The 27,294-nt window shown below is 35.6% G+C and overlaps 1 protein-coding gene across 7 annotated transcripts in view; it reads right to left on the reverse strand.

Moving 5' to 3' along the window:
* The window catches only part of LOC104854354 (ankyrin repeat domain-containing protein 26), a 105,552-nt gene that overhangs the window by 21,331 nt on the left and 56,927 nt on the right, over window positions 1–27,294 (reverse strand). For all 7 annotated transcript variants that reach the window (XM_010612847.3, XM_010612852.3, XM_010612849.3 and 4 more), the window contains 7 exons: window positions 15,503–15,716; window positions 13,328–13,511; window positions 12,131–12,268; window positions 9,673–10,611; window positions 7,885–8,037; window positions 2,004–2,074; window positions 1,516–1,609 (listed from right to left, as the gene is read on the reverse strand). In XM_010612847.3, the coding sequence (XP_010611149.1) occupies window positions 1,516–1,609; window positions 2,004–2,074; window positions 7,885–8,037; window positions 9,673–10,611; window positions 12,131–12,268; window positions 13,328–13,511; window positions 15,503–15,716 (1,793 nt within the window). The remainder of the gene's footprint in view (window positions 1–1,515; window positions 1,610–2,003; window positions 2,075–7,884; window positions 8,038–9,672; window positions 10,612–12,130; window positions 12,269–13,327; window positions 13,512–15,502; window positions 15,717–27,294) is intronic.

Genomic DNA, 27,294 nt, shown 5'->3' on the forward strand with positions numbered 1-27,294 from the left:
ATTGAGTTTATTGGTACATTTAGGGATACAGTACAGTTACATTCATTGTTGGGATCATGTACCTTTACATGGCAAGTCTTGATTCTCATTTTTTTCCCCTTACCTCTGCCCTCCCTTCACCCCCTCCTCCCCTCCCCATCTACAAACACTTTAATTTACATAAGACTCTACATCAATATATTGTTATGTTATGTATATGAAAAGTATGGTAATAAAACAGGACTAATTTATGTGATATTTAGAAAAAAATAGTTCTCCATGTTTCTTCAGAGAAACACTAGTCAGAACACTCCAGTGCCCCTGATAATGTGTCTTAGTTTTGCTTTATTTGTTGTTGAGACAAAATACCCAACACCCATGAGATAAGGGAGGACAGGTTTATTCAGCTCACAGTTTGTAGAGGTTTCAGTTGGCTAGCTCCAAGGCAGGGTGGCGTGGCAGAGGGACATCAAAGAGAAGACAAGCAGCAGTAGCAGCAATAAGCAACAAAGTGACAAGCCTCTTTCTGTCCCTTCTGTCTTACCAAGGCTATCTATTTTATCCACCCCCAAGGGTATCACACCCTTAATCCTAGCATCATGTCCTTGATCCTGCAACTATGTCAACAAAGGAGAGCATGAACAACAGGAAACTGCTCTGCTTGTTCAAATTACATGATTTTCTTTTTTTTTTTTTGGTACCAGGGATCAAACTCAGGTCCTTGCACCTGTGAAGCAGGCAGGGGAACCACTGAGCTAAATCCCCGGCCCCTACATGATTTTCATTATACATAAGCAAACTCTCACCAGAGTTGAACATCAATCTTCTGGACTGTTATACCTTTGAGTAGCTGATAAGCACAAATGGCTGGAAAAAAAATCTGAAACTACAATGCTAGAAGCACTAGTTACTCTGTAAGATGAACAGACATTTCTACTTTTTTACTAACATATTTTTCCTTTTCTTACAGTAAAAGAGAAATAAATGTTTCTTTGGGAAAAAAATGATTGCCTACTGACCTAGTATTTATTCTTATAAGAATATAAATTACAAGTAATTTATACTCAAAAATCACATGGAAAGGCTTTGATTCTAAGAAAAATTCAAAATTCTACATTACATAAATTTCCTATAATTTTAAAAGTTATTATAAAATATTAGGTAAGACTCCAAATATATAGTTATATATAACAATGTCCAGAGCAGCATTATTTCCAAGAAAATGTCGAAATAACTTTCAGGTTCATCAATGGATAAATGAAATGTGGTATATATGTAAAATATCAATTTTAGCGGATCACAGTCTTTTTTAATAAAATATTACTGCTAAAGTCATTAACTATATAAATTCAACTACCTTCTCTAAAGTTAAGAGGACTTTACTATTAGTAGAGCAAATAGTACTAACATGATTATGACAAATATTTTTATCAATGAGATTTAAAAAAAATATTTTGCCTAAAATATTCCTATATACTACTAGAGAAATAAAAACTCCTTCTCATGATGATAGAAATGAAAAAGAGACTGACTTACCAAATTTGTACTTAACAGGTGTTTCTGAAGCTGTTCAGTTTTCCCTGCTTGCTTTTTAACTTTCACTTTTAACCTGGAATTTTCAAGTTCAAGCCTAAAATATTTATTGGAAAATAATTATTTTCACAGACCTATTGTTTAAAAAAAATCACATAATTTTTGAGCATTTGAAAGAATGAATACACACAATCTTAAAAATTAGAAAAAGTAGATGATCTGGTAATTATCATTGTTCCCACTTGGTTGTAGATAATTTTTCTTCTGCAGTGTTGTGACTGAACCCAAGGCCTCATCTGTAAAGCACATGCTTGTACCATTGCACTATATTGACAGCCCTACATTACACATTTCAAGTAACTGGATCAAAGCTAGAATTTCACACAGTTTGATGGAGACTTATTGATTATCTAACTGACATATTTCTCATACTATATTGCACATTGACTTTATAAATATTCAAGTTATTTGCATACTGCTTTAAATCATACTTTTGTAGGTGTTGTTGCAACTTCTCAGCACATTGCGCAGCCTGTGTGTGTCGATTCTGCTCTTCTTCCAACTAAACAAAACAAAACAAAAACTTTACTAATAACCTGCCCACCTCCAGTTTTCACACTCCAACTGTCCTGGAACACAGCCGTAGTGCTCTACCTCCGTACTGTTTAGAGTTACCTCTGTGATGCAACTAGAGTTAACTGAATCATTGAGGTAAGGATCCTCTGGCCCAAAGAGCCCAAAACAACACTATCTGGCCCTTTACAGGAAAGTTCATTGATCCCTGCTCGAGGTCGGAAATATACTTCCTGATTTTAGCTATGTTACCAGATACTCGAACTGACAAAACTGGAAGGCTGGCACAATACTATGTGCCTCGAGTCCCAGCTACTTGGGAGGCTGAGTCTCCAGACCTGCCTTGGCAATGCATAGTGTCACAGGAAAGAAACAAAAAACAAAAACCTTGATAAAATGAGGAAAAAGAGAAAATTCCTTTACTCATGCTGTGTTTTTAGTTGTACTTTTATATTAGAAGAATTATGATGTAGTTTTATTTTGTTTTTTTGAGATAGGGTCTATGTAGTTGAGACTGACCTGGAACTCACCATGGAGCCCAGGCTGGTCTCAAACTCACAGTGATACTCCTGCCTCAGCCTCCCAAGTGCTGGGATTACAGGCATGCACCACCACACCTGGCTTTATGCTATAGTTTTTAAAAATTAATTTTATTGGTACATTTAAGGTATACAATATAATGACATTCGTCATTGGAAATTTGCACCTTTACATAACCCATCTTGGTTATTTTTTCACTATTTCTCTCCCCTCCCTTCTACCCCTCCACCCCTTCTTAGCTACAAAGACTTTGTTTCCATTTTTTCATTTTCTCATATTAATTCCACTCTCTTTCTTTTCCCCTACCCCTCCCACTTCTCCTTCCCCTTTTCAACTTTTCTATTTCACATTATGAATTATACCCATTAGTCCTTATACTTTCAGTTTCTCACAATAGAGAAACTATTCCATATTCACACACGTGTCCTATTTATTTCACTTGAGTACTGCCTCAATGTGCATTCATTTAGTTATAAATGTCTCTAGTTTCTCATTCTTTATGGCTGAGTAGTACTCCATTTTATAAAAGAACCACATTTTCTTTATCCAGGCTCCAGTTGATGGGCAACTGGGTTGCTTCCAAGTTTTAGCCATTATAAATTGTGCCACTATAAACATGGGGGCACATATGTCACGGTGGTATGATGCTTTAAATTCTTTAGGGAAGATACCCTGCAGGGGAGTAGCTGGGTCAAATCAGACTTCCAATCCTATCTAGTTCTTTGAGGTATCTCCATACTGATTTCCACAGTGGCTGTACCAATCTATACTCCCACCAAAAGTGGAGCGGTGTTCCTCTTTCCCCACAACCCTGCCAGCACTTGTTATTGGTTGATTTCATGATGGCAGCCGTTCTTTTTGGGGGTGAGGTAGAATCTCAGTATTGTTTTCATCTGCATCTCTTGAATGACAAGCGATGTTGAACACTTTTTCATAAGTTTATGTGCTATTTCTACTTTTTTGTCTGTGTGTTCATTTCAGATGCCCATCTTTGGACTGGGTCTTTAAATTTGGGAGGTCTGATTTTTTTAAAGTTCTTTATATATTCTAGATAGTAGACCTTTGTCTGAGGGACAGCTGGTGAAAATTTTTTCTCACATTGTGGGTTGTCTCTTCACACTATTGGTGGTTTCTCTAAGATGTGTAGAAGCTTTTTAATAAGAAGAGATTCCACTTGTTGATTGTTTGTGCTAGTTCATAGGCAACTGAAGTTTTGTTCATAAAATCTTTTCCTACACAAGCTACTGTGATAAAAACAGCATGGTACTGGCAAAGAAACAGACCTGAGGACCAGTAGAACAGATTAGAAAATGCAGAAACAACTCCAGACACACTCAGCCACCTCATCTTCGACAAAGGAGCCAAACACTCTCACTGAAGGAAGGATAGCCTCTTTAATAAATGGTGCTGGAAAAACTGGGTTTCAACTTGCCAAAGATTAAAACTACATCTATACCTCTCAACATGCACTAGACTAAAATTGAAATGGATTAAAGATCTAAATATTAAAATAGAAACACTAAACCAGCTGGAAGAGAGGTTAGGTAGAACTCTTAAAGACACTGGTGTAGGAAAAGATTTCATATTTATATTTATATAGTTTTATATTTTTGTATTTGAAGTATCATTCATCAACCATGATTTGAAAAATTCTTACATATGATTGACAAGAGGTATCCAGTGATACTAAAAATGAGCATTATACTTCAGTAATGTCTAGATGGCTCCTGAAACTGTTTGAGAAACAGCATCTACACAGAAGCCAGAATGCCTGGGTCTGAGGTCCAGCTCCACCAGTTAGCAGCAGTGGGAACGGAAGAAGATGAACTTTGTCTTGATTTCTTCATCTATGAATTGGAGATAACAACAGCATCTACACCTCACTGGACTGCTGGGAAAATTAAATGAGGGAAGAGTATGCAACTCAATTTGGGCTATATAGAATCTCTGCTATAGGTATTACTGTTTCTAATGTTTTGATAAAATTTCATATTTTAGGGAAGCTGAGGCAGAAGATTGCCTAGGTTAAGCCCAGCCTTGATAATTGAGACCATGATGCAAAATTTAAAATAGGAATTGGGTTTGGGGTCACACACCTGTGATCCTCGTGCTCAGGAACCTGAGGCAGGAATGCTATAAGCTTGAGGCTTCCCTGGGGTGACAGAGTAAATTCAAGGTCAGCCTGGGATACAGAGTGAGATCATATCTCAAAAACCAACAAGAAATAAATGAGGCCAGGTGTAGTGGCATATGTCTGTAATCCCAGCACTTAAGGAGGCTGAAGCAGAAGGATAGCAAATTTAAGCCCAGCCTGGGCAATTTAGCAAGATCCTGTCTCAGTATAAAACATATAAACAGCCCGAGATGTAGGTCAGTGGAAGGCCCAGGGTTCAGTCTCCAGAGCCAGAAAAAAATTGTTTTAAATAGGAGAAGCAGTAAAGAGGAAATACAGGAATACTGAGGAAATAGGGCTCTTGGTGAAGCTCCTGCTTCCTTGTGCCTCCTGAGCTGACCTCAGGCTAGAGAAAGCAAAATCTGATGTTTTAGGCAGGTGGTAGCCAATGGAAGAGGTCTTCTACACAAGCTCAAGTGGCCATTATTAACAATGAAGGCGGCATTTCAAAGCACAAGGCCCGAAATACATCCCATGGATTAATCAAGGAGACCCACTGATTAACTCCAGTAGCTAATGATACTTTAAAAGTAACAACTTACAGCTTATTTTCTCTCAGCACTACTCAGTGGGCAATAATCACGCAGATGGAGCTTCCTGGATTAAGTATTATGTGTGTGACATGATCACAAGAGGTAGCTAAAGCCACTGAGCTGAAGCTATAGGACCTTGTTGCTAAATAAAGGTTCCCAAATCAATTCATTTCCAGTAACTGCTGGGCTGCTTTTGCAAGCACTCTGATGAGCAAATGAAGAGTGTGTATAATAGTACATCACACAAAGCTTTTTGGTTGGTCAAATGCATGGTCTATAAATCCTGGTATAATTATGTAATGAAGACAAATCTCCATTTCTTTCCTATGGTGAAAAAAATACAAACATTTGATAGAAAATTCTCCTGTATCAGATAAAATGCTTTCAATTTTATATTTCTTAAAATATCTGTATAATATAAACCTCATTATGTCAATCTTTCAAAGAAATTATTTGCTATAATACTTAATTTTTTTAGACAGGGTCTTACTACATAATTCAGCCTGACCTTGAACTCACCATGTAACCCAGCCTGACCCCAAATGATACTTTTGCCTCAGCTTCCTGACTGCTGAGATTACAGGCATGCACTACCAAAGCCAATCTTAATTTTTTAATAGTAAATATTAAGCAAATATATTTTCAATTTAGTCAAGGATAGGTAAAAACAAGAATATCAGGAAATTATTCTCTCCTTAGGTAAATTAATTTATACTTAGGCAAGATTATTACTCTTCATTCCAATTTTAGTATATGTGCTGCCAAAGTGAGCAAAAGATTATTACTCTTCAAAAAACAAAAAAAGCAATGCAAGATTGCAGACCAGCTAACTTGTTCTCTACAGAACAATTTGCTGGAAACACGTAGTCACCAAGGGTCAGAACAGGAAGAGAAAGTTTCAAAAAAAAGAGCAAATTGCAAGCCACTTCTGAATAAATGAGGCCAAATGAAGAGAAACTACAGAGAGAACAGTACAAATAAAAGCAGAGAGGGGGGACATCAGCCCAATAACTCAATGGATAAAACCCAATGGCAAGGGAAAAAAGTTTGTATACAGTAACTTGTGAATGTCTATTGTAGTATTAAATGCAGCCAAAAACGTTCTATTAACTAACCATAGGTCCTTCAACTCATCAATAGATACGAGGTAGCCACATAATAGAGTATGTGACTCTACAACAGAAAGAAATGAGCTACAACACAAATAAACCCTGAAAGCACTAGGCTAAGAGAAAGAAGACAATCACAAAGGACAAATGTGAGCCCAGCATGGTGGCACATACCTGTAATCCCAGCACTTGGGAGGATAAGACAAGAGGATTGCTGTTGAGTCCCAGGCCAACCTAACCTACACAGCAAGACCTTCTCAAACAAACAAACAAAAGACTGACAGTTTCCTAGGACTGAGGAAGATGGAGAGACAGCTGAAGGACTTGGGGTTTCTTTTCCAGGGGATAAAACTGATGTATAATTGACTGTGGAGATGCTTATGTGATTAAATCATACTAAGAGATGCTCAATCTTACACTTTAAATGAGTGAACTATGTGGTATTTGCATTATAACTCAATAAAGTTGCTTTGAAAAATCCAATGGCAGAACTTAATTTTCTTAATTCTTTATTTTATATATAAATACATGATCTGAATACTTTCACAACTTTATTTTAAATGAAAGAAAAATGAAATGTATAACTTTAGTTTTTAAATTACATAATCCTTGTTTAATGATGAATTACATTCCTATAACTAAGGAACATCATTAAATGAAGAATTATACATTGAATGTACATTTCAAAATTTATAGCAAAGAGTCAAAGAAACTCCAACTTGATGATTGCTTTAATCTGCATAACTCTTACATGCAGTATTGTAATGCATAAAAGTACAGTACTGTACTATACAGTTAAATCAGCAAAATTTACACAACTCTATAAATAAGCTGTACTGTACAAAAAAGGTTTTGAGGTTCTCTAGACAAGATGTACAGAACTATACAAAAAAAAAAAAAAGATGGGTTGTAAGTCCAAGGGGGGGGGTTATGAGCCTGAACAGTACTCAATCATAAGTCTGAACAACTGTTAAGTAGGTTGTTAAATGAGGAATACCTGTAACCTAAAGCATTTACATTTTTGAGAAAACACTTTCTATACACAACTTATCTTGAAGTCCATGATAAACACATACAAAGATTATATATTCACAAAAGTGAAGAAACAAGATAATGTTTGGAATATATTGTTAAACATTATGCTCTGACTGAATCTGCCTATTATCACCCCGACAACAGAGACATCACTAAAAATACTGCTTAACATGAACAAGTCTCTCAACTTTGCTGTAATTCTCAACTTTCCCTTAAGGGGATGTATTTTAAGGAAAGATGTGGGAAATTGTAAGAAAAAAGCCAGAAAGTAAGAGTAACTTATAGTATAAAGATAATAAAATCACAATAAACATAATAAAAATACAAAACTGTCCACTGTATCCTAAAACACTTTATAATATTTAAGCAGCTGTAGATTAACTGTTGACATGTTAAATTTCATACATACTTGACTTCTGATTTGACTTAAGTTCTTCTTTAAATCCCGTGTCTCATCTTCTAAATTAATGCGATAAAGTGATGAAATTTCCAGTGAAGCCTCTGACATAGATTGTTTTTTTAAGGTATCAGCCAGTTCTTGCTGAAGTTGTCTTACAACTCCCTGATAAGAAATTTCTGTTACTTATTTTATAAATCATCTTTTTGTTACATTATTAATATTTAACATATATTCTGAAAAATATCACCACATACATTAGTTCATCTTTCCAAATCATCTTCATGTATATGCTTCTGATTATTGCTGAGTTCAGTTAGGGACATGGAAGGTGGTGTTTTCCTGCCCAATCACTATTCTGTTAGTATCCTGACACTAGAATCAACACTTCATCCACTCCTTCTCTGATGAATTCGCAATGTTTAACAATCTATTGAAGTCTCAAGAAGAACGGGGACTATGGGGGCTGGGGAGTTTGCTCAGTGGTGCCACTGCCTGACTTGCAAGCGTAAGGTCCTGAGTTTGATCCCCAGTATTGGGTGGGACTGGTGGTGGTAAATTCCACATATTTTCCCTCAGTTTTGTTAGAGACTCAACTTTAGAGCTTTATTACAGTTTATGTTCAACCCTCTGCTCAAATTCCTCCAGTAGGTACTTATCTTGTAATAAAAGTGAATTCCTAGGTAACATGGCCTTCACCTCTTTCCCTGACCTCAGCTGATCCAACTCTCTCCCCTATATACTCCATTGCTGCTGTACATGAATCCTGGCACCTGAATTCCTTAGCCTGAAAATGGAGATTCTGTGTCAAAATATCACAGATTGCTACAATCATCTTTGTATTGGATAAAGTTACATCCTTTACACAATAGGAACAGTCTCAAAATTAATAGTACAAGGAAGTTACTTAAGAAAATAAACGATACATACCATTGAAAAGATTAAACCAACTATAGTTTTGCTGTAAATTTCCACATTTTCTCCAATTTATGATTTAATGAAAAGTTTATGCCTTTTATAGAGTTGACAGGTCATAAAAATATAAAATTTGAGATAAACATTTTCAGATTTAGGTCATGACAACATGAATAAAACTCTAACAAAAATATTCGTGTGTGTGTGTGTGTGTGTGTGTGTGTGTGTGTGTGTAAAGCTACAGAAGCAAAATTATCATAAAATATAGCACCTGTACTTTGTCTGGAAAATCTGGGACGAACTGTCAAAGTAACCCATTTAATTGAATCTTAATTTAAAAATACCCATGAGCATTTCCATTCATCTTCGTCATGGTCTTAACAGCAACACAAAGATTAAAATTCACAGCTGGGGTACAAGTTAGGGGTACAGCATATATGCAATAAGCAGAAGGCCTTGGGTTCAATTCCCAGCACCAAAAACAAAATTAAAAAAAACCCAAAACCTCTCAGATCTAACTTTTTCTTTGTGCATTTCAAATTCAGTTCTATACAACTCTGAATATTTAAGAAATGTGTAATGAAGACATGGTAAATTTTAATTTTCCATATTTCTGAGGTACAGGGTGACAACTGAGTACGTGCACAAATGTGGCTACTGGGGTCAGGGCAACAGGGTTACTCTTCACCTGGGGGCACACTTTGTCGGGAATCAGGTCTAAGTTGTATTTGCTGCAAACAAAGTAAGTTTCTGGGCAGACACAGGAAGTACACTTGTACACTATATACTTTTATATTCAACTAGATTAAACATTATCCATAGTAAAATTTCACTCTGAGTTTCCTTCAGGAAGTTTGGAAAATATTTACCTTTCTTGATACTTACTTCTTTTTCTGCTTTCTCCTTTTCATACTGATATATTCTTTCTTTTAAATGATTACATTCATCGATTAACTCTTTATTTCTGTCTTCCAGTATTAGACTTTGTTTTTTACTCTCACCTTGAAGTGTTTTCACAATACCATGAAACTGGTCTTGGATATTAATTACTGTCTTTTCTTTAAAGTCAACTTTGTTGTGAGCATCATCCAACTGCTGTCGAAGCAATGCATTTTCACTTTGAAGTTGAGATAATCTCTCTTCTATAGATTCCTGCTTTCCCATGTATTTATTCACTTTCCCTTGTTCATTCTGATACATGTGTTTAATTTCCTTCATCTGACACTGTGTTTGCTTCAGGTCTCTTTGCACCTGTTCTAAAACTGAAGTCTTTTCTCTAAGAGCATCTCTTGCATGATGGAGCTCAATTTCTAGGCTATTGAATTTTCTTTCAGCTTTAGAAAGCTGTTGGGAAAGCATCTCATTGTTATCTTTTAGGTTTGATAGATCAAAATTCAGCTTGTCCTGTAAACGAAACCACTCATCCCTTGCTCTCTGGAAAGCAAGTTCCACATCTCTTTTTGATGTCTGACTTTCATCATAATCCTGGACAGCAGCCGCCAGTCTGGAACAGTATGATTCAGTTTCTGCTTCCAGTCTTTCCTTGATTTGTTTTTCATTCTCTAGTTTAGAATTTAGCATTGTATTTTCTACTGTCAGACTATTAAGCTGTCCATTACACTGAAATATTGTTTCCTCATTCAGTTTTACTGTCCTTTGAAGGTCATCATTCTTTTTGTGTGCAAGTTCAATATCTTCTAGATATTTCTTTTCCTTTGCCTGGTTCTGATTCTTTATTGCATCTATTTCTAGTCTTAACCTGGCATTTTCATCCTGCAACCTGTGATTTTTATGCAATAGATCTTCTTCATGACTAACAGAAATCTACGTAAAACAAAGGGGACATTTAGACACTCAATAAAATGACATATTGCAATTTCCTCTAAATAATCTGCATATTTATACAATGAAAGGGCTGCAATAAGCAGATATCCAACCGAGTAAAAGCTTACAGAAACATCAAAGCACACAAGCATAAGTTCCCAAAAGTTAAAAAATTTATATAAAAAAAGTTTAAATGAAGGCACAATCTGCAATTGTAAAAAACAAATGGTAATTATTAGGAATATCAGAATTGGAAAACCTTTTTCTAAATTACAACAGATCTAACACATAAAATAAAAAATGTGATTTCATTAAAAGTTAGGTTTACATTCTGATATCTAATATATATAGCCAGTCGATAGTAAGGGCGTAAAGCTCTACAGGTATTGTAACAGATGATGTTTTCTAAAGTTCAGTTCTTTTATCCTGAAAATATCAAATAGTCTCCTTTCCTAACATTTTCGTCAGTTATATGAATTAGTTACTGATAAATGCTTAATCTAAGTACCACACTAAGTACTTCTACATACATCAAGAACTCATTTAGTTATCTAATTCTGAAAAGAAGAGGTTAACATATAAGCAACCCAACCACAGGATTTCCCCAGGTCTTTGACTCTAAACCTAGTACTCTTTCATCCAACCAGATTTTTCTGTACTATAAAAATATGAATAAAAAGGTTTATATTTTAAAATGCTTTTATGGTAAATGGGATAAAACTGGTAGCACTCCTCTTAGAAAATTCTGAGATAAGGTACTGTTACAATAACTTTTTGTTTCCTTTTCAGTGTCTGAAATGCTAGTAAATGTGAAACAAGAAAAGACACCGAGCTAATTTAATAAAAACAAAATACCAGCTCTTTACTTGGAGTACACTGTGCTCCATACTTCTCAAAAGTGAAGAAATTCCATCCGAAATAGAATTTCTGCTGGACAAACTTTTCCTTCTCACCCAACAGTGTAGTAATAAACAAACCCCCACATTAACATACCAATGGGGTGAAATCACTGTCAAATTGCCTGTTAGTAGCAAGAAGTGTAAGGTGACAGAAAAACCATTAATGGGAAATGTTAAAAACCTTTCCTTGAGGCGAGGCCATTGTGAATTTGACCACTTGACTGCTGCAGACCAGTGGAGGTCAATATAGATCACTACTTTTTAAGTCCAAAATGGCACCACCCCAAAAATATGTATACTGTATTTAGTAGTTTAAATAGTTTTAAAATATTCCATGCTTTCCATATATGTCTGTAGTTGCCCTTTAACACATGTACAAAAACAACCACCACAAAAAATGAGCTATTAGATGTTAAGATTTATAATGAATACTTTCAACTATAAATGCCATAAATTTTTAGGGTGAGGTAACATTTTTTTTCAACCTAAATAATATAGCAATATCTTATATAACAACATTTTGTTCCACAATGGATGAACTCATTTATGACCCTTAAGGTTACACTGCTCAGTGATGTGATAGATAAAGACATGCATTTGAAAATGGCTAAAGGAAGTACCTCAGGACTTATTTTCTCTGGTGCCGTTTCTATCTCCTTTTGTTCACAAAGGTGATTTGCCAGAATCGCATCTTTTAACATTCTGGAATTCTGTTCTTGAGAAAGTTGCCTCAAGGTGTCATTTTGTTCCTCTAAAACCTAGAGACACATTTCATTATATTTGATAACTCATAACTTTGGTGGTGAGGGATCTGAAAGTTTAACAGCAGAACCTCTAAGCAAAAAAAAAAAAAAAAATTGTTAAAACAAAGTAGCCTGTTAAAGGACAAAGGACATCCCAGCACTCCAGTGGCTGAGGCAGGAGGATCACTGTGAATTCGAGACCAGCCTGGGCTATGCAGTGATTCCAGGTCAGTCTCAACTACATAGTGAGACTCTGTCTCAAAAACCGCCCCCCAAAAAATGACAAAGGACTGTATGCCACATGAATAATTCAAAATTTAAACTGCATAAATGACAGCTAAAATTTGTTAAAGAGCAAAAACTTTTATTAATATAGGCACAGATAATATTGTGAAATAAAATTTCATTAAGAAACATTTAACTAGTTTCAAACCTATTTAGCTTTTACATAAAAAAACACCCAAATTGACAGTTATGTTCGTGATTAAACCCAACTTACTTTCCATTCCTTTACTCAAAAAAATATACTCAGGGCTGGGGATTTAGCTCAGTGTGCCACACCACCTGCCTTGCAAATGTAAGGTCCTGAATTTGATCCCCACTACCAAAATACAAATCAAAACAAAACAAAACAACAAAAAAAAGCCCACAAAAATACAACAAAAAAAATGAGATATTAGATGCTAAGATTTATAATAAATACTTTTAGCTATAAATGTCATAAATTTTTAGGGTGAGGTAACATTTTGTTTTCAACCTAAATAATACACTTGATCTTAGCCAAAAGGCCGAGAAGCGATTCAACCTAAATAATACTGTAATATGCTGTATAACAACACTTTGTTCAAAATGAATGAACTTATTTATGACCTTGAGGATTATATTGCTCAGTGATGTGATAGATGTTCAAGTGCGTATGATCACAGGCTTATAATGTTTGCATAATAATGAAATTGCCAAACAACACATCTTGTATCGTATTCCCAATGTTAAGCAACACATGACTATATATCAAAGAAATACTATAGTATCATTAAGACTGAAATATGAAACTCTTATCAAAGGTTAATTTACCTGATGCAATTTATTTCTTACAGTCTTCAATTCAATATCTAGTGTTCTAAGAGAAATTTCAAGTTGCTGTTTTGCTTCAACTTCTTGATAATATTGTTCTTCTTTTTTTCTTAACTGTTCTTTAATTTTTTCATAACACTGATGAACATTTCTTCTCTTTTCTTCTTCTTGTTGTAAGGCAAATCTGCAGTTAAATATATTTAAAAATGCATTTTGTAAGAAAATAAAAAGTTCATCTGTGATCTGGCTCGGCATATGTTGATTTGTTACCCTAATAAAATTTCTATGCTTTCAAACACTTTTCTTTCCTAGTTCTCATACTTTAATTCTTTCAACTTCAATTTCTTCTGAAGGACATATATACTTGAAGGGTAGTAATGAAAGAATATTCTGTTGAGTTTGTGTTACTATTATAGCTTGTAAATATTATAGAAAAGGAATCTTGAAATTAGTAAAGTTACAAATTGAAAACTGTCTTTTTAGGTGGGTATGATGGAACATGCCTGTTATCCCAGGTACTAGGGGAGACTGAGCTGGGAGGATTACAAGTTTGAGGTCAGACTGGGCAACATGGGAAGAATGTCTCAAAAAGAGAGAGAGAGAGGGAAAAAAAAGGGGGGGGGCTGGGATACTCTCTGGGTTTAATCCCTGGCACTGGTAAACAAAACAAAGAGAAAGAAAGAAAAACAAAAACAAAAAACAAGAAACTCTTTTACACAGTCATTACTACTCAATTAAAACATAGTTCAAAAGTCAATGTTTACAAATTAGAAATAAAATTTTTCTTTTATAAAACATTACAGGTATCCCTAAAATGATTCAGTGGAAGACAGGACCTTCAGATGTGTTTTACACAACATGTCACTATAATCCAAGACAAGGCTAAAGAATCTACTGTTATCACACTTTTTATGTTTATTTTTTGGGGGTAATTTCAACTTACTTGTTGACTATTATGTATTTCATAAACAATTTAAAGATCTCTGGAATAAGACAGGATCTAAATATTTAACTCAAAACAGCTAATACATTCTTTCAATATAGAAACATGAATTAATATTATCTATGAGAGAGAAGTTGGATGAAGTAATCAAAGTTCATTTCCATTTGCTTTGTGTTTCATGCATGTTGAGAATAACATTAGCTGGGGCAGGAAAAGGAGCAGAAGGAAGAGGAGGAGGAGGCAGGCAGAGGAGAAAAGGAAGAAAACTACATTTTAAAAAACATTCTTCTAGGTTGAGAAAAATGGCTGTTATGACTTGTGTCTAGATATCCTACAAAGCCTCATGCAGTTTTAGGTGAGGCCTTCTCAGAGGTGGCTGGATCTAGAGTGTGTAATGCTGGGATTAAGGATGTGTGATTACTAAATTGGTCTACTGATTTGTTTGGCATAGTTCTGAGTAGAAGTAAGGGTGCCCCACTCTGGGTGTGAGTGCTACCTGCATTAAGGGCAGGTAGCTTCAGTAAAATAAAAGGGCCAGAAAGAGGGCTAATGTGGTCATTTGTCACTTGGGGCTTTCTGCTTCACTGTTTCACTGACTTCTACCTGCTCTGCTTTGCAGTGGACTATTTCTTCTCTACAATGCCCCTCTGCCATGCTATGCTGCCTTGGAGCTACCTGATTATGGGCTGAAATGTCCTACAAACTATGAACTGAAATAAACCTTTCTTCCTTTAACTCTGGGTGTCTCAGCAACACGAAAAGTAACTAAGACAGTGGCCATTTCTACTGTTGGAGAAGCTGTAAATTAATACAAACTTTCTTGAGAACACTTCAGAAATACTGATTAAAGACCTTTTTAAACAGTTCCTACACTTTAGTAAAATAATCCTATATTAAGAATATATTCAAAGCAAAGATATAGAAAATGGTTCACATAAGGAATGTTCTTTGCAGCATTAATTACAACACAAAAACAAAACTGCAAAATTCTATTTGCTAAATAGGGAGATTTCTATATAACCACTAAAATTATTATTTAGAAGAGTATGCATTTAATTGTTAGATATATTCATAGTTATCAACTTGTTATATCATTTTCAAGAATTTATACTGTATAGACTAGGAAGTTTTCTTCCCTGCAAAATGACAGACAATAAATCACCAATTATAAAGTTTCTCTACATGTCAGTAGTATGTAGTTTCAACATTTCTTTAAAGCAGAGACACTATACCTTAATTTGCCAAGCTCTCCTTCTCGATGTAATTTCTCATGTTCTAACTGTGATTTCACTTCTTTTATTTCTGTTAGTTCCTTCTGTAGTCTTCTAACCTTATTTTCCAGTTTTTTAATTTTCCCCATAAGCAGTTCATCATGATCTTTTTTAAGTTCTATTGATGTTTTATATGAATGTACCGCATCCCATATTTTTAATACACTTACAGAGTCTGTATCAGGGAGGAAACAAGATGGAATTGAGTACTTTTTGTGCATTAAGATTACATTTTCAATTCAATCGTTCATACACTAAATGAGTGTATATAGTGTGTGAGCTCATCTTACTGAGTTCTTCAGATAGGGGAGACTTCTACTCTTGTTTATTCTAAAATCTAATGGAGAATTAAGACAAATAAAATGACTATTTGCATTTAAGAGCCTTGTCATCAAGCTACAGTAGGTGCTAAGACTCTGGCAATCTGCGTCTAGACAAGATGGAGTTGCAGGTACTGATTTAAGTTCCTACTGAAACAACCAAAAACAACGCAGTCACAATTTTCAGGACAATGGACTTTAGGCAACGAACACAATCATCCATGATAGGCAAGAAACAAATGAAGTAAGCATTCTGTATGTCTCCATTCCCTGCCCCAAAACAAGAAGAATTGGAGTCCATCACACTGCATGAGCTAAGACAATGAAGCTGAGTCTGATAAAACCAATGCAGAGAACTCAGGAGAGAGCAAGGAAGGGGAGAAGACAATATAGAAAGAACCCCAGAGGTCTGCAGCATCCTCCCTCCTCTAGTATAGAGCAGAATAAGAATACCACAGTTATGCCAGGAAACTACCTGAGATCCAGGGAAAAAAACTGAGATCCAGGGAAAAAAACATCTGAAAAGATCAGAGGAAACTGCTTCATGCTCACACAGGCTGGGAAAACTCACAATTCACAGGACAACTAGTAATCAGAAAGATCTAGGGAATTAAACACAGGCTAAAACATTGTTCTGAAACATAAGGAATCATAAAATCAAGTCAGGAAGGATGAGGCTGTTTATAAGAAACAAGTGTATCAAAAAAAAATACAGGGAGAAGTAGAGTCATGAAAGATATTTTTAAAAATCCAAATTGCATTTGTAGCGATGGAAACTGACAGCAATAAAATGGCACAACAAGACGATCCTATAGCTGACCCTTGAACAACAGATTTGAAGTGTACAGGTCAGGTTTTTATTGGGAGATATTCAGATAATTTGAAAAACTTTATAGATGAACCACATAGCTTAGAAATATTTAAAAAGTTAAAGAAAAAGAATGTCACAATGCATGCAATATATGTAGGTAACAGTCTGTCATGTACTACCATAAAATATATATAGATCCATTTTAAAAAGTTAAAATTTACCAACATTTATGCTCACAGACTTTAATTTCAAGTCAAGAGAAATATAAACAAACACAAAAATGTAAGTCCATATAACCTATGACTTCAGAGACACCTCCTGTTGCTACTGTGATGAGCTTGAGTGTTAGAGCAACCACTTACAAGACCACAGAAGGCTAATCATCTCCATGTGAGCAGTTTATCTCTCTAGTAAAGTATCACAGTAAAAAGTGATTTCTTATAGTTCCCATGCATTTTTCACCATATGCAATACATTTAACATGTAAAAATGTAAGTTTATCAACTGTTTATGTTATTGCTTCTGCTTAACAGCAGGCATTGGTAGCTAAGTTTTTGGAGAGTTAAAATATACATACAGATTTTGACTGCATAAGACTTGGCACTTCATGTTAAATGAAAATGGTCTAAAAACTTCAATTAAAAGGCACGTTGTCAGAGCAGGGATTTAGCTCAGCAGCACCGCAAGTGCAATGTACTGAGCTCGAACCCCAGTACCAAAAAAAAAAAAAAAGTCAAGTTGTCAGAATGGATTAAAAAGTATGATGCTTATGAGAAATATACTTTAAAAACACAAATTGGTTAAAAAGATGGAAAAATACCATACTAACAATTGACAAAAGAAGGCTAAGCAGAAACTGCTACATTAATGTCAAAGTAGACCACTTCTATTATTTACAAAAAACTAGGTCATTTCATAATGATAAAATGTTCAATTAATGAAGAACATACACAATTCTGAACTTTATGAACCCAATAATAGCTTCAAAAACATTTGAGGCCAAAATTGATAGAACTGCAAAGTAAAAAAGACAAATTCACAAGTACGATCTGAAATTTCAATAGCCCTTATTCAATAAATTATTGGACAAGTAGCAAAAAATCAGAATAGAGTGGATCTGAACATCATGATTCTTAACAAAACAGAACATATTCTAAGACCATATTAATAAAAAGATCAGATCAAAATGATTTCATCTGTGCAAAACATGTTCCCTGATCACAAAAGAATCAAATAAGAGATCAGTAACAAAAATGTTCGGAAAATAATCATCTACCTAAGTAACACATGGAAGCTAAGTAACTGCCTCACAGGCATTTTACATTTAATATTTGATTTCTTGATGACTGGCATTCTTTCTGGAATAAGAAATCTCAGTACCATTTTAATTTTCAGTTCTCTGATGGCCAGTGATATTGAGTATTTATTGGCTGTTTGTATTCCTTCTTCTGGGAAGTGTCTATTTTAGTTGCCAATTTATTGACTGGGTCATTTATTTTTGAGATCTAGTTTTTTTAGTTCTGTATATATTCTAGATATTATTATTCTGTCTGAAATGCAGCTGGCAAGATGTTTCCCATTCTGTGGGTTGTCTTTTTACTGTGTTTATCTGCTGTTCAGAAGCTTTTAAATTTGATACAACCTCATTTGATTCTTGTTATTACTTCTTGTGCAACTAGAGTTCTCTTCAGAAAGTCCTTGCCTATGCCTTTAAGAGTTTTAACCTATCTTCCAGCAGGTTAAGAATTTCTATTTTAATATTTAGACCTTTGATCCATTTTGATTTTAGTTTAGTACACCGTGAGAGACAAAAGTCTACCTTTAATTTTCTGCATGGGACAGCTAGTTTCCCCAGCACTATTTGCTAAAAAAGACATCTTTCTTCCATGTAAACTTTTGGTTCCTTTATCAAAGATCATGTGGCTGAGTGTATCTGGTATTGTTCCTATGTCCTCTACTCTGTCCATTTAGTCAAAACCATGCAATTTTTATTACCATGGCTTTGCAGTATAACAAAGTGTGGGATTGTGATGCCTCTTTCCTTTTGTTGGCCAAGACTGCTTTTCCAACTCTGGGTCTTTTATTGTTCCCATGAATTTTAGGATTGTTTTATCTGTTCTGTGAAAAATGCTATTGATATTTTCACTGAGATTGTATTAAATCTCTGTCACTTTTGAAAGTATGGCCATTTTGACAATACTGTTTCTGCCTAACCAGGAATGAGGACTGTCTTTCCATTTTCTGATAATCTCTCTGATCATTTTCAGAGTTGTATAGCTTTTGTTGTAGAGGTCTTTTACTTCCTTGGTTAGATTAAATATTTCATTTTTTGGATTCTATTAAGAATAATAATGTTTCTCTAATTTTTTCTGAGTTCATTTTATTGATGTACAGGAACACAATTACTTTTGCATGATTTTGTATCTTGCTATAGTGTTGAATTTGGTTATTAATTCCATAAGTCCTTCAGTGCAATTTTTTGGGTCTTCTATGTAAAGTATCACATTATCTGCAAATAATGATAACTGATTTCTTTCTTTCATATATTTTTCCCTTTTATCTCTTTCTCTTGACTGATTGCTCTGGCTAATATGCTGAGTAGTATATAGAACAGGAGTGGTTGTAGTGACACTCTTGTCTTGTTCCTGACTTTAGAATATTACCAGGTTCTCACACTTAATATGATGGTGGCCATTGGTTTGCCATAAATGGCTTTCATCAGATTGAGGTATGGTTCTTTTATACCTATTTTCTTTAGTTTTTTTTTCAATCATGATTGGGCACTGGATTTTACCAAGTTTTTTTTTTTTGAGGGGGCATCAATTGATTGATCATGTGGTTTTTGTCCTTCTGTTTATATGGTGTATTGCATTTATTTGCAAATCCTGAGCCATCCTTGCATCCCTAGAATGAAACCTACTTGTTCACGATATATGATCTTATGATTTTTTTTCTGTATTCTTATTTCACTGCATTCTAACTTGCATTCTATCTTGAGAATTTTTGCATCTATGTTCATTAAGGAGATTGGGCTGTAGTTTTCTTTTATAGTTGGGTCTTTTTCTGGTTTTGGGATCAGAGTGATGCTGACTTCCAGAAATGAGTTTAGAAATACTCCTTCCCTTTCAATTTCATTGAAGAGTTTCAGGAGTATTGCTATTATAACCTTCTTGAAGGTCTTGTAGAATTCAGCAGTGAATTCATCAGGTCCTAAGTTTTCTTAGTATTAGGTTTTGTATTACTGCCTCAATTTCATTATTATTGGATTGTTCAGTAATTTTCTGTCTTCTTGGTTCAATTTTGGTACTTCATATGTGTCTAGGAATCTGTCCGCTTTCTCAAGACCTTCTTATTGGAGTTATTGTAGTTATTGATCTTGTGGATTTTGGTGGTGTCTGTTGTTGAAGTAGGAGATTATGGCATGGTCAACTAGCTAAGTCATGGAGATCCAGGACACATATAGAACACTATTTCCAAGGCCTGTACCTGGGACCAATCAGAAAGCATTATCTTCAAAATGTAGCAAGTTTTGTTACAATGGCCTAGATCTGATGTCAGCTTACAGAACAAGAATACAAAAACCTCTGCCATTAACCCTGTGGCTGCTGGAAACCCTCTCAGTGGCCTGCTCTTAACTCTGTATTCTTTTCTTATCTTTACTAAATGTAAAGCCTTACTATCTTTTTTGGTATATCTTGTCTAATTCTTCATTCAGGACACCAAGGACCTGGGAAGAGACTACAGAACCCCAGAATCCATTAACATTTTTTATTCCTAATTGCCCTGACGTGAGTCTTTTCTCTCCTTCTTTTGGTAAGCTCGGCAAAGGGTTATCTTATTTTATTTACTCTTTCAAAAAAGCAGATCTTTGCTTTTTTGATTCTTTGTATTATTCTTTTATTCTCAATTTTGTTAATTTTTTCTCTGATCTTTATGATTTTCCTTCTTAAACAGGTTTAGGTTCTTCAACTATTATTGCTATTTCACTACTTTAAGGTTTATTATTAGGGTATTTTAGCTCACTCTGTTTTTCTAATGTGAGCACTGATGACAATAAACTGTCCTCTCTGGACTGTTTCACTGTGCCCCCTGAGTTCACAATGAAATTTTATCCTGTTGTTTTCAGCTTGAGTTCCTGGGCTGGAGCTGTCCAACTTCACCATGCCCAGTGGGGAGGGCAGTTTGACTGTGGGTTTGATATGCTGGAGTGGCTCTGAAGGGTTGACTTGTCCCTCCCTCAGTAAACTTGGCTCTTTCCCAAGATGGTGTGTGAACCTAGGGTCTAAATTGGCAGGTGGGATAGTGTGGTCCAAGTGTAGACTGGTTTATCTTCTTCTACCCTCTACACTCTGGATTTTAGTCCAGGTGGGTTGTCTTTTTGTGTATTATCCTTTATAAGACTTTATGTTTTGCCCCCGGCTCAGAGTAACTGCTTTTCTTCAGCACCGAATCAGACATACTTACCATCGCCAGAATCCCCATTCATACATGAGGAACCTCCTGTGTCATTTTCCTCTGAAGTGCCAACTGAGAAACCTCTGGAGAGGCTCTCATTACTCAAAAAGTCTGGCCAGTGATCTCCTTTAGAAAGACATCTCACTTCTGTGTAAGTAAAAACCTGTGTGCCCTGTGTCCATCTCCTGACAGAGCTGTGCAAAACAGACCTGAGTTTAGGGCATGTATTTCAATATGGTTGGTAATTTTAATCACATTCCATAAAACATTAAGTTCAATTCACATTTTTAGCTTGCCAGCATCTCTATGGATGACACAGTGTTTAGACTCACATTCACAAGTGACCTCTTTGACTTGAGGTGTAAGACCTGAAAGCTATCCAGTCATGGCAGCTGCTCTGTGTATGTAATGATACCAAAACACCAAATGATTTTTCTAGATAACATAATTATTCAAAGACTTGAACAGTTCTGCAGCTGTGGTGTTAGTGGGCAATCAAAGTATATATAACATATTTTTATGCACATCCTTCTGAGAAATATATTACACAAAAACAAGCCTTGTTGCCTTGTTATCAACATCAGCAGACTCATCAGCCTGGATTCTGTACCATGGTGACTCATTAATCCTCTCAAATACAATGGTGTCTCCATATCCTTGGTTTCATCATTTTGTCTAGTTGTGGTACTAACTGAAAGAGGAACACATGTTACCTTTTGAACTGCACTATTTCCTAAAACTTTATAATAACTGTCCTTGGCAGCAGGCAAGATTGACTCACTATCATTAGCAAAGAGGCTTCTTTGCTGAATGATGTGATTAATCACAAAGTGATGCTCTCAGGTTAGAAACATTTGATGAAGTGGTTGTCTTAAATAACTGCTTCTATTCTTCACATTCACACTATTTCTTTTGAAAAACTCCAAAGGCTTATCTGTTAATGCAGGGTGTTTGGTCTCCATGTGGTGAAGCAGTTTTGAAGGTTTCATGGCTTCACAAGATAGGTGCTCACCACAAGAGAATGTGAATCACCTGTTGCCATCAACCCATAATTTAAATGAGAATCTAGTATTTTCTTTTAAATGTAGCTTTTTGTTAGCAATCTTTTAATTTTCTGTTGTCTTATCATTGGTTAGTCTCCCCTTTTCAAAGCAGCTTCCCAGTAGCATTTGTGTTTTACTCATTTTGCCTAGGGTTAACTTCTGGGCTTACTAAACCTGTGACTGAGACTGTGGAGTACAGGAGAGAAGAGTGGATGGAAGTAATAAGTAAAATAATGGGTGAGTCATGTATGGACTAAAGTAAGTGTTGGATTTTGACTAAAGCATGCCAAGAGTTGCAGGTGTACAACTGAAGCACATCAAGCCACACGCCACTACAAAGTCTGGCAACAGATGCAGATTGTGACTTGTCACTATTTGATATAATTCTGCAAGCAAGTGATTATGGTCTCTGCACAGTTAAACCTCTGAAATATTAAACTGTATTTGTAATTGCTCCCCAGTGCTACCATTACTGCCTCAGCTTCATCCCACAACATTAGGCATTAGAGTCCCATACCACCTGATCCCTTGCATGTATAGTTCAAAGTAGGGTTCACACTCCTGTGAAAATAATAATGCTACTGCTGATCTGACAGGAGGTGGAACTCAGGTGATGGGAAGCAGCGATAAATACAGATGAAGCTTTGTTGCTCACCTGCTGCTTACCTTTTGTGAGGCCATCCATGTTCCTAACAAGTTATAAAACAGTAATAATCTGTGGGCTGTGGGTTGGGGACCCATGACTTAGAAGACCCTCAAGACTCTACCAGAAGACTTTTAGATCTGATAAATTTAGCAAAGTAGCAAGAGACAAAATGAAGGTAGGAAAAGCAATAGTTTTTTCTGTGCTAATAATGAAGCTGCTGAGAAAGAAATAAGAAAACAATTCCATTCTTAATAGCTATGAAGGCCAGGCGTGGTGGCGCATGCCCGTAATCCCAGCACTCAGGAGGCTGAGGCAGGATGATCACTGTGAGTTCAAGACCAGCCTGGGCTACATAGTGAGTTCCAGGTCAGTCTCAACTACATAGTGAGACCCTGTCACAAACAAACAAATAAACAAAAAATAATATATTATTAAAAAAACACCTAGGAATAACTGTAACCAACAAGAACCGTGAAAGACCGCTATTTCAAAATTTACAGGACACAGAAGGAAGAAACTGGAGAAGGCAGTAGAAATGGAAAGCCCTTCCATGATCCTGGGTTGGCAGGATTAATATTTTTTAAATGTTCATACTTAGCAATCTAGAGATTCAATGCTGTGCCCATTAAAATACCAATGACATTCTTCAAAGAACTAAAAAAAAAAAAAAAATTCTAAAATTCATGTAGAAACATAAAGTACCCAGAACAACCAGAGCTATCCTGAGCAAACCAAAAACCAAAAGCCTAAACACAACAACAACAAAAACAAAAACACCAAAGATGGAGGTTTTACAATTTCAAATTATATCACAAAGCCATAGTAAAAAAACAAAAATAAACAAACAAAAGCCGAAGCCATGTGGACCCAAGCATTGCAGTTTCAGGAAGGTCCCAGCCAGGGCCCAGCTCCAACCCCAGCAGCTTATACCCACAGGCCCAGCCAAAGGCCTGAACGGAAAAGAGCTTCACAGGCACACAAGCAACAGGCAGAGGACTGCCCAGATACCATTGGCAAGTGTGTGCAGACCCCAGCCAGAAACCTGCTCAGACACCAGTGACTGGGGTGCACAGCCCCCAGCAAGAGACCCTCCCAAACAAAAGCTATGTTAGTGAGGGCAGGCCCCAGCCAGAGGCATGCCCAGATACTATGCCCAGATACTATCCTAAATGTTTATAGGCCCCAGCCAGAACACCACCCAAACAACAGGGCAGCAGAAGGATCCAGAAGGCCAACATTCTGAACCCAGGAATTGGTGCAGAGGTGAGAAGTAGAAAAAAGGCCCTCTGGTGAGTTGCTGAGAACTGAAGACCACTGGGTGAGCAAAGAGTCACCTTAACAAAGCACAGCAGGCTGCATCTGCTGAAATGAGAAGGCACATAAACAAGTCTCAAAACCAGATTCCCAGATTACCTAAGGTAATGCCAAAGGGCAACAAGATGGAACAGTCTGATACTGGCAAATAAAGAGCATCTGAAAAAATGAAACCAGAAATAATTTATCAGATAACAGAAATTGTGTCCATAGTGCAAGACGTGATTAATAAATCTAGAGCAGACAAAGATAAAAAAATAGAGGAGCTGAGAAATACGATGGAACACGATGGAATCCCATAGAAAACAAATGGAATCCATAAAACAGATGCAAACAGATTTTCAGGAGATTAAAAACTACTTGAGGACTGGGGATTTAGCTCAGTGGTGTTGCCAACTGCCTCAAAAGCACAAGGTCCTGAATTCCATCCCCAATACAAAAAAACAAAACAAAACAAAACAACTCCATTCAAAGTTTACACAGCAGACTGAGCCAATGTGAGGAGAATTTCAGATATAGAAGACAGGATTGCAATTAGTGACTAGGAACATAAAACATTCTTAGAAATAGTAAGGGACAATGAGAAATCAATCCAAAAGCTGCTAGATGACTCAAAGAAGAATAACATAACACTAATTGGAGTCAATGAAGAAAGAGGAGAGAGTGCAAACGACACTTAAAAAAAACTGTTCATAGAAGGGCAGAAAACTTCCCAAGGAGGGGAAAAGAACTGGACATACAGAAAAATGAGGTATACAGGACTCCAAATGGCTGTGATAAAAAAAAAAAATCTACACCTAGGCATATAATGGTTATGATTCCAGAAAACCAACATCAGAACAAAATTCTATAAGCAGTTAGAGAAAAGAAACAAATCACACACAAGAAAGCCCATTCCAACATCAGAACAAAATTCTATAAGCAGTTAGAGAAAAGAAACAAATCACATACAAAGGAAAGCCCATCAGAATCAGAGCAGACTTCTCAACACAAACTCTCAAGGCAAGAAGAACCTGGAGTAACATTATTTCAAGCCCTAAAGGAAAACAACCTTCAACCCAGATTGATGTACCCTGAAGAACTGTTTTCAAAACTGACAGAGAAGTAAGATACTTTCATAAAAAGAGCACCAGAGCAACTTTATGAATACCATACCAGCACTTCAAATAATTTTAAACAATATCCTAGGAAAAAACAAGGATGACAACCTCAGGAAACTCAGCAGAATAAATCCATCAGGCATGACAAGAAATTAAATGCAAAGAGGGAGAAGCCAACAGAAAAAAACCAAAAACACAACAAGGATAAGTCAATACATATCAGTTAAAACTATCAATGTTAATGGTTAATTCACCAATCACAAGAAAGAGATTGGCAAAATGGGTCAAGAAGCAAGATCCAACAATATGCTGCATTCAAGAAACAAATTTAATTCAAAGAGAAACTCACAGACTGATAGCTAAATGGTGGTAAACAATACTCCATGTGACAGGAAACAAAAAAAAGCAGGAGTAGCTATCCTCTTTGCAGAACAAATGGAATTCAAAGCAATACTGATTAAGAGGAAGAAAGAAGGACACTACATCCTTGTAAAGGAAAAAATCCAGGAGGAAGATATGACAATCATAAATACATATGCAACAAATACTAGTGCAACCAACTATATAAAACAAATACTAATAGACATGAAAAATCAAATGAGCACCATTACAATAGTAGTGGGGGACCTCAATTCCCCACTGTCACAAATAGATCAACTAGACAGAAAATAAACAACAAAATACTAGAATCAAACTCTAGAACAAATGAACTTAACAAATGCTTACAGTGTTCAACCCTACAAAATCAGAATACATATTCTTTTCAGCTGCAGACAGTTCATTCTCCAAAATAGCCTACATACTCACTCATAGAACATGTTTAAGTAAGTGCAAAGGAACTGAAGTTATTCCCTGTATATTATTAGGTCATAGTGCAATGAAATTGGAGATCAATAGCAAAAGAAATTTCAAGAATTTCATAAACAAATGGAAATTGAAATACTTTGAATAACCAATGGGTCACAGAGGAAAATAAAAAATCAGACAGTTTCTATAATTAAATGATAATATTCTCTTTACAGATGATGATTAAGATGCTAATAAAAAAATGGTGCCAGGTACCACAACAATAACAGAACTTTGCTGTTTTCTGGGTATTATTCTTTTCTTTGTTTTTTTGATGGAGTGTGCTGAATATCTATAATTTTGTTCAGATGACTGAAGAACCTGGAAAAGCTGGTGCTGCTTATATATAATTTGAATTTTTGGAAATTTTACCTGTGCTGTTGACCTTGGAAAAAGTTATCTCAAGTTACTGTGTTGAGTTGGCATTCTACAGAAATTAACAGCCATATTGTTCTAAAAATATTAATTTTTTTTTCATTTGTACAGGGGTAATGCACTGTATTAAATATTTAAGGTCATATCTACGTGGGTTTGATTACAGAAATTAATAAAGTATTCTCTAAATAATGGAAAAAAAAGAGTAATATAAGACTACAAGAGCAAGAAGCAATTTAAATATGTTCAGGGATCATTTTCATCTTCATAATTAAGGATTATTTTAATTTTACATCATTTCCTTTTCTCTTTTACTTTCGTTTTTAGTTTTATTTTAGGATTCCTTATTTTTAATGTTTATACAGAGATTTCTTTAACTGAAATACTGAATAGTTTCTCTGGTGTGAAAAACTATAATAGTACATAAGATCCTAATGAGATAATTAATAATGTGAAATAGGAAGCAAAGGGCTAAAGCTGTAGGGAAAGTGGGAAGGGTGGGGAAAAGGTAATAAGGGAGAGGAAAAAAATATGAGAAAATGAAAAAATGGATACAAAGTGTTTGTAAATGCGGAGGGGAGGAGGGGGTGAAGGGAGGGCAGGGACAAGGGGATAAAATGAGAATCAAGACCCGTCATGTAAAGGTACAGGATCCCAGTAATGAATGTAACTGTATTGTATACCTAGATTGTACCAATAAACTCAATTAAAAAAAAAAGTGAACCCAAGATGAATGTATCTAAATGTAAGATCTAAAACTATGAAATTTCTAAAAGAAAACAGACAAGAAAAATCTGTGACCTTGTGCTAGACAAAGATTCCTTAGATATGACATAAAAGCCC

Source organism: Fukomys damarensis, unplaced genomic scaffold, assembly GCF_012274545.1.
Source record: "Fukomys damarensis isolate Sample0158 unplaced genomic scaffold, DMR_v1.0_HiC HiC_scaffold_17, whole genome shotgun sequence".
Classification (NCBI taxonomy): Eukaryota; Metazoa; Chordata; class Mammalia; order Rodentia; family Bathyergidae; genus Fukomys; species Fukomys damarensis.